Source organism: Neomonachus schauinslandi, chromosome 1, assembly GCF_002201575.2.
Source record: "Neomonachus schauinslandi chromosome 1, ASM220157v2, whole genome shotgun sequence".
NCBI classification, from domain to species: domain Eukaryota; kingdom Metazoa; phylum Chordata; class Mammalia; order Carnivora; family Phocidae; genus Neomonachus; species Neomonachus schauinslandi.
The window spans coordinates 95,190,028-95,204,408 of record NC_058403.1 but is presented as its reverse complement, the minus strand read 5'-3'; the positions used below and the strand labels follow the sequence as shown (position 1 = coordinate 95,204,408).

The following is a 14,381-nucleotide window of genomic DNA, read 5'->3' as shown; positions in this document are numbered from 1 at the left end:
AATAATCTTTGCTTTAAAAAAAACTGCATTTGTGTGTTAATGCAGCCATGTTTACTCCGTATTTTTCACTAGAAAGATGGGAGATACAATTCACTGGTTTGGGAAAGACTCTATATTAGGACCAATGAGGCTCTCTGTGGAAACCATTTTTTTTTAATTAATATTCTGCTCATGACCACTGTACTTATTTTCATTTCAGTTTTAAGTAATGTTTTATTTCTTCTTGCAAATGTGATGCACATTTATGTATAATTCATAAAGCCCATTAGAACAAAAAATACAAATTTATCATTCTTTTGCTTAAAAAAATCTCTAATATAATTGTAAAAGTGTACAGTTTTTAAGATGTAATCCTTAATTCACTTTTGTTGATGAATATCTTTTCTGTGATGGTACCAAGGAAACAGGCTTCGGTCCTGGAGTTTAAAATAACCAGGAAGATATATATTATTAACACAATAGCTTTTATGTTTCCTTTCTCTGAGTGTATGGAGTTGAAATGTAAGATGTATCCATTATACAGCAATTGGATACAGCATTGGCTCTCCCTTTCCACAGGGAGCTGAGTAAGGACACTAAGAAAAGAATGAAATGCCTTGGATAAATGTTTGATAAGACATTGACAGCTTAAAAAATCAAATCTAGGGCGCCTGGGTGGCTCAGTTGGTTAAGCGACTGCCTTCGGCTCAGGTCATGATCCTGGAGTCCCTGGATCGAGTCCCACATCGGGCTCCCTGCTCAGCAGGGAACCTGCTTCTCCCTCTGACCCTCCCCCCTCTCATGTGCTCTCTCTCTCTCGTACTCTCTGTCTCAAATAAATAAATAAAAAATCTTTATAAAAAAAAAAAAAATCAAATCTATTACCAGGTCACACGATTTTGAAGGCAACCCATTTACAGGTTTGACATCCTTGACCTCAAAACACTTATTTCACCCTATATATTACAGTTTTGCGTCCACATCAAATAGTGTTCCTACTTAATAATTTAATATTATTCTGATACATTATTCTTTTTGCTGTCTCCTCTTTTTATAAGCACAATCGAATACCACTTGCAGTCAAAAGCCAGTTTTAGTATAATTTACCATTAAAATCAACATAGCCAACATTTTATTCTTGTCCCAGGTAACAGGATGCTGTAACTAAAAACTTTTAAAATGCCGTAACTAAATGCTTTTCCCCCTCTGTGTTCTCCAGGTTCACAGTGGAACAGGAAATTGATTTAAAAGATGTTTTGAAGGCTCTTGGAATAACTGAAGTTTTCATCAAAAATGCAAATTTGACAGCTTTGTCTGGTAGGAAATAAACATCGATTTTTAAAAAAATGTTATTATTTCATGAAAGATTTTAAAAATGACGATGTTCTCAAGCACCTTAAAGATTTAAGGGTTGAAATTGTGTGGCGGGGGGTGGGGGGCAGATATAGAGGCCTCTTTCAGGCAACAGGCTTGACCAATAAAAACTTGATCAAGGCAAAAGGGCCCACAGTGACCACCTGGCTGAATGTAGACAGGCACATCAGGTGGCCCACCTCAAAGTATTCATAGGCCCTACCTAACCAATGGGCTACTTGCAACCAGGCACAGTTACCAAAAAAGGGAAAATTCCATACGTCGTCATACCTCCTCCCCTTCCTCCTTCAGAAGCAGCCCCTGCCCACTGCCTCCTGGCAAGCAGCCTCCCCTCTGCTGTCCTTCCTGCTGCCCCCTTATGGAACAGTCACTAAACTAGCTCCTTTTAAGAAAATAAATAAATTAAAATTTAAAAAAAAGTGATGATGTCGAACCCTCTATCTGCTATGGAGTTCTGAGGTAAAATAAAGTTATCATTTGCCAGATAAATATAACAAATAGATTTACCTTCTATACACAAAGCTATAAATAACAGTGAGAACAGCAAGTTTATATTATTCTGGTCCATGTCTTATCTTCAACAGTAGATACTCTCCAGAAGACCTGTCTTACACAGCTTTAGATTCCCCATCCTATCTGACACAATGCCTTGTAGATAATCAATAAATATGTTGATTTAATACCTCAATATGTCCAGTTACAGTAAATTATATGGGAAAGAAAGAAGGAAGAGAGGATAAATGCATGCCTGTTGTGAGAACCACTTTTTAAAAGAATATCTAGTGAGATGATATAAAGATTATCTCAAGTCTTCAATAAGAAAAGAGCGGTTTTAAAGAAGTAACTTCAAAATATACCTGGCATATTGGGTGTTGAGTAATTTATTTTTAAAATCCTGGAGCGGGGGGACCTAGTTGAATTATTGGATTCAGATGCCCTAATTTGTTCAGGGTAAAAATCATTAACATATTAGCAACATTAAGTACTTAGAACATGTAAAATCCTTTTGGAAATATTTTAAGCATCTAACCCCAAGACATTTATCATTGAAATAAGGTACCTGTGAGTTTAAGACTTAGCTTATATAATGATGTTCTATCATTTCTATAGAATATGGAAAATATAAGAATCTATTTTCTGATGGGATCAAGATAAAAAAGAACTCAGTGTTTAAGTCCTCTATATATGCAATTTATTGGACCCAACTCTCCAACCAGAGAGAGCTGAGGCATAGAAGTTTCTTTAGCAGTTCATATGCTACGGGAGAGAATTTAGTTTTCCTCTCCTGAAGTAAGAGCCTATAGAAATCAAGCCGACTGAATAATAGCTTCTAAACCTGGAATATGAGGACCCATGGATTGAGTTCAGTGAAGTGGGCGCTCTACCCCGGAAATTGCATATAGGTGTGCACTCACGTACATGTGTGTGTGTGTGTGCATGCCTTTGCATGCACACACACACACACGAAAGAAAAAAGAGAGTGGAGATAGGTTCATAGCTTTCAGGAAATTCTCAAGGAGTTTATAATCAAAAAATGCCTTGCGCTCCCAGATTTAGAATTGGACAGATTGTTTTCCAAGCAGAACTCAGCAATGAGATGATGTTCATGTATTTGATACCACAACTTTTACCCCTTAATTAGAGAACTGACATCTCAAAACACTAGTAGAATTTTTCTGTCTATTACATAAATGTTCCTGTCCACTAGAGAAATGCAAATTTTGCCCTAGTAAAGGTTTTCAGGGCTCACATCCAAGCTCCTAGGGCTCTGAACTTTTCAGTGGGGTTGTCAAGGAGGTAGGACTGGTGGATATTCAAAAGCTAATGGGTACTTTTGTGCTTGAGTCAGAAATATATTCATGGCTCAAGCATAGTGTAATTTAAAGTTCTTATGTTCCCTTCCTCAGGAATTGAGAGAATCTGTCTACCATACTGGCCAAATTCCACTTTCTTACCGTGGCTCTATTTTCTGTTTTATTAGAGATTCCTCACTGTCTCACCCAAACATCTAGGCAGTTATTTCCCCTGCATAGAGTATCTGCAGCTTCTCAGTCCTGAGGGAGTCATGCCGTGGTGGTAAATCAATTATTGTGGTCAGTGTAGCTTAAAATTTTTGACATATGTGGGAGGTTTATGACATAATATTTAATTGCCTTTAGTATGTCCAGAGACAATAGAGAATAAATACGTATTATGAATGCAGATGGTTTGGAAATTTGAAATACCACTCGGATCTTTCAGAGTTCACATAGTCCATGTGTGAAGGCTCTGTTTGTTCGACCAGACCTCAGTCAGAATTGAATCCTTCTCAGAGTGGTTACAGCTGCATTCCTAGGGCCTGGCACCTGGCTGACACCTAGTTGGCACACAGTCGATGTCCACTGAGGGAGCAAAACGAGGGAGGGAAGGAGACAAGAGGTTTCTTCATAGCCACCTTCTACATTACGTTTCTTGAAACATTGAACTCCTTAAAACATCAGTAAGAAATCCAGGATTGGCCATCCTCAACCACCACCCAATTCAAGTCTTCAGGATAACTTGATGAAAGGTCTAAAGTCAGCTTCTCAAGCTTTTAGTGGGAACTCTTTCATTCTTAACTCCCTAGTTTTGCCAAGACCTTGGTAGTCTTGGCATGTCAGCCCACCCCAAACAATACTTCCTTTTTCTCCCTCTCCCTCCCTCCCTCCCTCTCTCTCTCTCCCTTGCTCTCTCAGTCGCTCTCTCTCTCTCTCTCACACACACGCACATACACATTAATTTATGAATCATTCATTCAAAAACCAGTGACACAACAATAAAACTTGCCTCTCTGCTTTCGCTAGATTTGGAAGTATTTATTCCCTGCATCGTTCATTTGGGCACTGTATGCTCTGCCCCACATGGTTGGTGTCCTTTTCACATGTCTAGGTTTTTGCCTCTCCAAATGATGTGAAAACCCCACTGATTAAAGTGTCTGTGATGCTTAGTAACCCCTACAAGTACCCAGGAAAATTATTAGCATGTATTTGATTATTACTTTCTACCTTAATGAATTTCATGGGGATAATTTCATGGTGTCTCAGATATACATTAATTACATTCAATGCCCTGTCTCTTCCTTTCATTTAATAACTCTTCATGAGTCAGTTGATGTGAGCACAGAACTAGGTCATAAAAATGAAGAAATGACTAAGATATCATACCTGCTCTAAAGAAGGATACAGACTTGGGGGGGAGAAAGACATAAACAGCTGGATTTAATAAAAAGAAGCAGGATAGAAATGTTTTATTGGAGCAGTGTGTTCAGGACATAACAGGACAATTGTGTTCTCCAGGGAACATTTGGCAATAGTTGGAGACCTTTTGGGTTGTCACAACTGCAGAGGGCTCCTGGCACCTATCCGGTAAAGGCTGGGGATGCTTCTACATTCCTGGGACCTACACTGCACAGGACACACCCCACAACAAAGAATAATCCAGCCCCAAATGTCAATAGTGATGAACCAAGAAACCCCATACTAGAGAAAGCATTGTGGAGGCAGAGAGGGAAAAGAAAGTCAACGGGCAGAATGGGAGCATATTGGTTCAAACGATGGAGGGGGAGAATATAGGTATGCATTTAAGCTTTCAAATGCATTGAACATTTTTGAATAATGTCTTAGAAAATGATAGCAATGGTTGCCTCTAGAATACAGAACAGAGGCCCCTAGATGAGAGCGGAGATTTTGTTTCGTCTATCACTGTACACTGTTTGGGATTTTGCCTTGTGCACGTATTACTTCTTCAATTAAAACTCTTAGTTGAAAACTGGGAAAAATTTTTAAAAATCGCATAGTAGAATTCGTAAATTCAAAAGCACCCAGGAAACAATTCTGTACTATTGTGACAGTACTCATTCTTAAATTATGCAATGAAATTTTATCTTTCTTTAAAAATAGCAAATATGAGTTAGCAGTGGAAAAACAACCCTGCTCCACATTTTCTTGCTTCTGGAAAAATTGAGTGACTTGAGAGTCCTTTGCTAAGACCTCTTGAATCCACTCTTTCATTCTCTATCCCATGGCATCCACCTTTATTTCAGACTCTCACTACTGCTGCCCCAGACGATTTCAATAGCCTCGTAAACGGTTTCCAATCTCTTTTCTGTCTAATCTGGCTTCACTACCACTGCCAAGATTAATCACCTTAAAACCCGCTCTCAGATCATCCCAGTTCCCATTCAAAGCCTCCCTTCATTCTGCTGTGTGCACTGTTTGCTACTCCGCAGGGCGTTCAGACCTCAGCTCACTCCAGCCTTAACTCTGGCTGATTCCTTGCACACAGCTTTTGCTGCACCTCACGTCTCCCCAGGGCCCCGGCTTTATAAAATCTCTCCCACCTGAAATATCTCCTGAATGGATCTGCAGCACAGATATCCCCAGCTTCATCAAGCCACAGGATTACACCAACCAGAAGTAATAACTCCTTCATAAATTCTACAGCATTCTGTACTTTTTCTTATGCTGCATATCGCATCTGACCTCATATTATCATTATTTATGCATCGGATATCTTCTGCCAAGATTGATCCTTATGTGTGTTCAGGAAGCACACGGTTCTGTGCTTTCTGCCTAGTACTCACTGAATGAAGAAATGAATAAGATGAGATGCTCTATTTATTGTGCTTATTTTTGGTCATCTCAATTTGATGTCCATGGCTTTTTACGCTAAATTCCGTTAACATAAAACACAGCAAAGACTTATACAATAAACATGGAATCTAGAGAGTGCTGAGAATCATTTTCTTCTCAGGCTCGATTTAAAATGCTCATCTAGTTGCAGCGAGGATCCTGTTATAGAGTAGGGCTATTTTTGTAATGGAAATGAATGACTGTCAGCATTTGGATTAATAGATAATCCTCTTGGAAGGTGGAAGGGGAAGGAGAGAGAGTACTAAATCCTTTAGCACAAAGTACGAGCTTTAATAAAGGAGCCAATAAAGTAAAGGAATTAAGAAAACACAGCAAAAGCCACGTTCAGGTCAGACTCAAGTGCTTAGATTTATGCCAGACTGACTCTTCCATCCTGCCTTTGTTTGTTCTGCTTCTCCTTGCACCTGTAAACCAGAGGACTGTATTTCTCTTCCAGAGCCGTACCTCCATTTCCCCTCTCCTTTCTTGCCTGGACTATTGTAACAGCTAGCAAACTTGATGTTCCTGCCCCTAGCTGTTTGCTCATCTGGTTCACTCTTTACAGCCCCTGGCACAGGTATCTTCTAAAATCAAAGCAGAGGTGCCCTGTTACTTCTGGAGGAAGCCCACGCTCTCCAGCCTCAGAGTCCAAGCTCTTAAAATCGAGTGCATCCCCTGCCACTCCCCACCTCCTTATGATGTAATCAGGCTCCAGATGGACCTTCAAGTCATTGCTGCTTGCTTGTCTCACTTCACAAGTACAATCCTCTGCTTGGAATGCCCTCCCCTGACTCTCTGACTTTCCCTTTTCTACTTATCCTTCAAGTACCAGCCCAAATGGCACCGCTTCCGAGAAGCTCTCCTTGATATCTCTCCCTTCCAAAGGGTTTACTTTCCCGTCTCCGGACTGTCATAGTGCAAAGTGCTATCACATGTTCTACCTTTTCCTTAGATTGTTTGTTCACATACCTGTTTCTGATCTCAGAGCTCCTCAGAAGCCAGGGCTGTGTCATACATAGATGACTTTCTGTCCTCAGAGCCCCAAGTGGTGTGGAGAGCGGGACAGATGCTGGGTGGGTGCGTGTGGTAGGAAGGGCTGCTGGGCCCACCTCACTCCAAGTGTGGAGGCTTCTATCAAACCTCTGGCCCTCCTCACTATCCTCGCTCCAGCCACACAGGCCTTCTTTTGGGTCCTTGAACACACCTGGCTTGTATCTGCCTCTACACTAGCTTTTCCCTCTGCTGGAAACTACCTTCAGGTGTTCCCGTGGCAGTCTCCTTTGTATTCCTTAGGTCTCAGCCAAGTTGACCTTCTCAGATATGCCTTTCCCAACACCTCAAGTCAAGTAGCTCCTCTTCCCTGCCCTTGTCACCAGCCAACACACCACCTCATCTTGCTTCTTCCTAACACTTAACCAGACCCTGAAATTGTGGCCATTTCTCCATTTGCTTTTTTATTGTCATTGTTACTTAATGTTTGCTTTCCTCCTCTTAGGAAGGAACTGTTTAGTTCACCATAGTAAATCCAGTATATCAGTAATGTCTGGCACACAGGAGATACTTAGTACCCAAATGAATGAATGAATGAATGAATGAATGAATGAATGAATGAATGAATGAATCACTAGTCTATCACAACATTTCTCCAGAGAAACAACAAACCCACACGATTCCTACCTTGGAGCTCAAATTCTACAAACCTTTCTAAAGTTCATGGGTGGGGCTGATGCTAAAAATATTTTAGCAACTCAAGTACAGAGACGCTTTTAGTATTCTTGGGTTCTGTTATGGAACTCTCTTCATTTTGTTATTTTAAGCATGGCCTTGGTGACGCAGAAATCTATTTCAATTGGCTGTGTTTAGGAACAGTGCCACAGAGGAAGCGGGGGCCACGCACTTGTGTGGTGGCCGCCCTGCCAGCCACGTTATGTGAATCACAGATACTTGGAGCCTTTGGTGCCCTGCACAATATCTCATACGAACAGAGTGCTTGATAAATATTTGCTCAGTGACTGAATGAATGCCTTCGTATTTTGCCCTGCTTTCTTCAGAAGAGCTTGAATTATTGCCCAGCTCTTCTCTGGGAAACCTAGGGTTTGCTGGCCCCGTTCCGATCTTATCCTTTGTGAAAAGCCCAGCTCCTCACTGCCCAGAGGAAAGTAGGACCCGTTATTTGGCAGCAATGTCTGCTGTGGCCAGAGGGGAAGACTGCTTGGGGCCAGTGCATGGATTTTTTTTTTTTTTTGAATGTAGCTTTGTCTTTGATTTATTTTCTTTTTTAGAGAACAATGAACTTTCTCTAATTGATAAGATGGGCTCATCAGTGTAAACTCCTTAATTCCCCTCCCATTCTGGTTCATCAAGTATCTGAGTGCCTACGTGGTGCCTGGCAGTGTGCACAGAATTGCAGGGAGGAGATAAATTGGACCAACAAGGTCCAGGCCCTTAAGGAGTAGGTGAACGGCCCAGCAGGAAAGATGGCCTTGATGGCACATAATTACATCAGGATGAGTAATATTGCGGGACAAGTATAGGAAGCCCTGTACGAAACGATCGGGGCAGCAGACCCATTCTTGTTTAAACCACTTTCAGCTTATATTTGAATGTGACTGCTTGAAGTTTGTCCCAAGAGAAAAAATTTCATTTTCTTTTTTCCCCTCAGGATTTGTGATGTGATTTATTTCCTACTGGTATATCTAAAGGGGTGGTGGTTTTCTACAACTTAAGAGTCCTGAGGTCTCACTTACATCTGCAGATATTTGCTGTCCATTGTATAGCAGTTAATCACTCCTGGGAGTTGGAACGTTGGATTCAATCTTTATTTGCTGTCTTTGAAATACACATGATGACCGGTCTGTTGGATCCCATTCCCTTAGCTCTTCTACTCGATTGGATTTTTAAGTTTTTAGCCTGTGTGGCCTTTGTATTCTTTGTATTCTTTCCGTCCCTAGTGCTGTTGTCCATCCATTTTCTAGAGTATCTACTTTTGGATTAGTGTCATATGTTTTATTTATTACAGGGATAAACTTTATAGGCACACTTGTGAACAGAATTGTGGTCATGGTGCCCATAGAGGGACAACCTCCAAAGTCTTACACTAGGAAATATCTAGTCCCTTTCATTCAACAATTCCTAAATTCCTGTTCGTGCTAGGTTAAATACTAGAAGCTTACACATTACCAGCAAACTCTCTTTTTTTAGGTTAGTTCAGTCATGAGGCCCACCACGTGCCAGAAACCAGGTACATGAAGGGCAATGGCACAATCCTTGCCTTCAGGAATTTGACAGTCCAGGAAGAGAGAGATGTAGATGCAACTATGATATAGCATAAAGGCTGTATGTGAATCAGAGCCTTGGTTCAGTCGGAGAGAGTGGTCCGTTCTACCTTGGTGGGGAACAGCAACCAGAAGAGGGCAGAAAAGGCCTGCTAGGGCTTGAAGCTGAGCCTCAGAAGTAGATTAGGTCGACTGTACGATGTTGAGGGAGTTTGTGGGGAAGCAAAGACACAGAAGTGAGCGAGGGTGGTATGCTTAGGGATTCCAGTTCAAATCACCTAGAGCATAGGGGGTGGGGTGAAGCACACTAAATGAGTGACGCAGGGGCAACCTCACAGACCCTCACATTGTACCCTAGGTCTGCAGGTACACAGTATATGGAAGGAAAGGTGGGAGGCAGAGCCACCACGAGAGGGGAGACAGGGTTTTAAGAAGGGTTGGAGAGGCATAAACTGGCTTCTGTCTGATGAGATCATCCCAGAGGAAAGCTTGATGTGCAATGGAGGCAGTTAGAGCCATTCTCAACCGCTGTGCCATTATACACTGTGACGTCCCTTGGAAACTCGTTTTAAAAAAGTATTTGCCTATGTTGCTGGGTTTAACGTCCTGATTTAAAAAAAAGAAAAAAAAACCTTTTATCTCTACATTAATAGGTGAGCTTGGCCTATGATTTTCTTTTCTTAGACTGCCCTGGTTCAATTTTAATATCAAGGTAAGACTATCCATAGATGACTTAGATTGCTTTTATTCTCTTTCTAGAGTTGAAAATGGATTTATAATAGAAAATCCTATCTTTTCCTTGAAGGATTGGTTAAATCACCTAGAAAACCATCTAGGCTTGGATTTTTTTTTTTTTAAGACAGGGGGCTGGGGGGAGGGCCAGAGGGAGAGAGAGAGAGAGAGAGAATCCCAAGCAGGCCTGGTTCAGAGCCCAATGCGGGGCTCGATCTCACAACCATGACATCATGACCTGAGCTGAAATCCAGAGTCAGACACTTAAACCACTGAGCCACCCACGTGCCCCTAGGCTCACATTCTTTAATTTTGAGGAAGGAGGAAATTTTCATCTACTCATTCAACTACTTTAATGGTTACTGGATTATCCAGATATTCTATTTTTTTCTTCATTCAATTTTATAATTTATACATTTCTATAAAATTGTCCGGTTGATGGCAAATCTTTTTATTTTCAAAATTATCTGCATGAAGAAGCACAAGAACCTTTTGGGGAGATGGAAATATTCTGTATCTTATTTGTGGAGGTGGGTTCACAGATATGTCAAAACTTACCAAGGACACCTGGTGGGTCAGTTGGTTAAATGTCTGCCTTCGGCTCAGGTCATGATCCCAGAGGCCTGGGATCGAGTCCCGTGTCGGGCTCCCTGCTCAGCGGGGAGTATGCTTCTCCTTCTCCCACTCCCCCTGCTTGTGTTCCCTCTCTCTGTCAAGTAAATAAATACAATCTTTAAAAACACACACACACACACACACAAAATCTTAACCAAATTGTGGTGTGGACTGTAAAATATATTTTTGTTTTCCCTTATTGTAATTTTTGTATTGTAACTTTTTTTTTTAATTTTATTTATTTATTTGACAGAGAGAGACACAGCGAGAGAGAGGGAACACAAGCAGGGGGAGTGGGAGAGGGAGAAGCAGGCTCCTGGCTGAGCAGGGAGCCCGATGCGGGGCTCGATCCCAGGACCCTGGGATCATGACCTGAGCCAAAGGCAGATGCTTAACAACTGAGCCACCCAGGCGCCCCTAATTTTTGTATTGTAAATACATGCAGTTCATAGTAAATAGGTTATACCTCATAAGCTGTTTTACATTTATCTGCAGGAAATTATACAAAGTATTTTTTGTGATTTTTAAAAATTCTATCTTTAGACATGTTCTCTTGTCTTAATATCGTTTATTTGGGTAATCTCTCTTCTTCGTGAATCTTGTTGAAGGTTTGTCCATTTCATGATCTTTTAAATAACTAGCTCTGTGGGAGAATGCTCAGCATTCTTGCTTTCTTGATCTATCTGCCATGGTGCCTTGGCACCTCCTCCCCAGCCTCTCACCTCCTCCCCAGCCTCTCACCATTTTGTGGGGGCAAATGAGGGCACATAGGAGGTTAGATGACTGGGGGAAGAGGGTACATTTGTGGCATAAGCCAGCGTTGAACGGATGAGATTCCTTCTTTCAAGGTGTCTAATGCAGTCAACAGATCAGGCTCAGGAGCTGGGAGGCGGTTTTCCTGTGCAAATTGACATGGCTAAAGTATCATTCTATCTTTGAGAACTCCCCTCAGAATATTTAAAGAGGGCTTAGCTGGCAAGGTGGACACTCATTACCCTTTAGGAACTACATTCTGTCACTTTTGCATTCAGGGCCATAATACTGGCTCTTGGTGCGTGACCCCACCTTCACTGGCAGACTGAACAAAATGGGTAGCTGAATCTGAAAATAACACAGCATCAGTTAACTACTAAATAGTTAATATATTTTACTGTCTTGGAATTCATGTATTTGTTTTGCCAGCTAAATATATCTGACTAGTTACTTAATGCAATTTATATTGTTCTTTTTATTTGTTGAAAAAAAAAAAACTAGTCTTCTGGATTTGAGGGAGCTAATTATACTTAATTGTTTAATGTAAAAGCTCTATTGCTTTTTATTTTTCTTCTAGTCATCAAATGCATTCTAGAAGAAAATATCATAATATGTGGGACAGACTATTTCAAAATGCAATGCTTATATCTTAATACTAAATATAAGCTGAGGAAGTAATATCCCTATTAAAAGTATATTCAGAGTTGCCACTCAGTTGTCTTGGAGCTTTATTCAAAATAAGCAGGTGCTGTGCAACAGATGTACCAAAAACGTTGTTGAACATTAGTCCCTATCAGTATAAGATAATTACCTGTTTTTGAAAACTTGAAAGGAAAATGTATGTTGTGGATAGGACTTGGTTCCTGACAAAGTCTTACTAAGTAGCCCAATGAGAAATGCACTGTGCTTTTACTGAATGGTGCATCAGCAACAAGGTTATCTTAAATTTGAATTTGACCTCCTGGAATGGGAAAAGGGGGCTGGGGGTGGTGGTGGCAGAAACTTGAATAATCTTGTATCTTGCTTCCTTGTGCTATTTTTCTTTTTATGTAGTTGAACTATCTTCTCTTCATTTTGTTTCAATCTGAGGACAAAAGTTGGAAACTCATCGCTGAAAGCTATTGCATAGTTTGCTCGCGCTGCCATAACAAAGTCCCCCCCAGACTGGGGGGCTTGAAAACAGATGCTTGTTTTCTCACGATTCTGGGGGCTGGACATCTGAGATCAAGATGTCTTCAGGCTTGGTATCTTCTCAGGCCTCTCTCCTTGGCTTGTAGATGTCTGTCTTTTTATAGTGTATTAACGTTCTCCAGATAAATCGGACCAACAGGATGTGTGTGTGTGTGTTTATATAGAGAGAGATATCTACATCTCTACAGAGAAAGAGACAATGAGACTGAGAGATTTACTTTAAGAAGCTGGCTGGCACACTTGTGACTTTAGAAATTTAAAATCTGCAGGGTGGGCTGCCAAGCTGGAGATTGAGGGAAGAGTCCAAAGGCAGTCAAATGGCACAATTCCTTTTTGCTTAGAGGTCAGTCTTTGTTCTAAAGCCTTCAGCTGGGGGCGCCTGGGTGGCTCAGTTGGTTAAGCAGCTGCCTTTGGCTCAAGTCATGATCCCAGGGTTTTGCGATCGAGCCCCAGATGGGGCTCCCTGCTCAGCGGGGAGTCTGCTTCTCCCTCTCCTTGCTGCTCCCCCTGCCTGTGTTCTCTCTCCATCTGTCAAATAAATAAATAAATCTTAAAAAAAAAAAAAAGCCTTCAACTGATTGGATAAGGCCCTCATCTGTTTTACTCAAAGTCCACCAATTTAAATGTTAATCTCATCCAAAAAAACATTTTTGCAAAAAAACATCCAGAATAATAGTTTCACCAAATATCTGGGTACAGATATCCCGGCCCAGCCACATAAAATTAGCCATCAGGTATGGTCTTCCCTCTCTCTCTGTGTCCGAATTTCCTCTTCTTATAAGGACATCAGTCATATTGGATTAGGGCCCGTCCTAATGACCTCATTTTAACCTAAGACTCTATCTCTAAATACAGTCATATTCTGAAGTCTTGGGGGCTAGAACTTCAACACATGAATTTGAGAGAACACAATTCAGCCCATAATAGCCATTCATTTAAAAGTAAGCATACATAGAAAGACAACTCTAAGGGAAAAAGAGCCCTCCTAACACTGAAAATGTGTTCTTTCCTCTGACTTTAGGATAAAGCATGTTTGTGAATACTTAGATAAGCCAATTAACTGGAATGGAAAGTAACTCTTTTATATTCACATTTCTACAATCTAGGAGTCAATTTTATTTTTCTTTGCCAAGGATATTTCTATTATCACAGTAATTAGAGATCAGATTTTTAAAATGTCTTATTCTGATTATATGTGGATTTCTACCTGTTTTAATTTTGTGCTTTAAAATTTCAGATTAGAGTGCAATGTGTGAAATGTTTTTATCTTGAGTTATGAACTAATTTGAAGTTGCTATTAAAAACAGAGCCACATTTCTGCTTTCTCTGGCAATATAAGAAACAATGGGAAAATTATCAATAAAAATGAAGGGAAACATTAACAAGAGAATATAAAATAAGGACAAATCAGAAAACACATCTTCAAGGCTTCTCTGAAATCATAATATAATCTGACAACATTATCGCTTCTTTTTATATCAGTCCCTTAAGTCACTTATATTTTCCAAAGCTGTTTAAATAAAGGGTAAAATGCTCCTCTATTTCTGATACTGAAGAAATGCTTCTTTTCTCTCTTTTTTTCTTTTGCAGATAACAAGGAGATTTTCCTTTCCAAAGCAATTCACAAGTCCTTCATCGAGGTTAATGAAGAAGGCTCAGAAGCTGCTGCAACCTCAGGTGCCAAGTTATAATTTTCTACAATCTTCTCACCTTTTTTTGATTTGTATTTTTAAAACAATCTTGGGTGAAGAGTGGGGGTCATTTTTAGAACCAAGCTAAAAAAACAAAAACAAAAAAAACTGACTCTGCTCTA

The 14,381-nt window shown here is 40.5% G+C and overlaps 1 protein-coding gene across 3 annotated transcripts in view; it reads left to right on the top strand.

The window, feature by feature from the left end:
- SERPINI1 (serpin family I member 1) overlaps nt 1–14,381 on the top strand; it is a 70,595-nt gene that overhangs the window by 54,087 nt on the left and 2,127 nt on the right. For 2 of the 3 annotated variants that reach the window (XM_021702617.1, XM_021702620.1), the window contains exons 6-7: nt 1,199–1,296; nt 14,159–14,245. In XM_021702617.1, coding sequence (XP_021558292.1) covers nt 1,199–1,296; nt 14,159–14,245 — 185 coding nt within the window. The remainder of the gene's footprint in view (nt 1–1,198; nt 1,297–14,158; nt 14,246–14,381) is intronic. The other variant, XM_021702619.1, reaches the window with a different exon arrangement.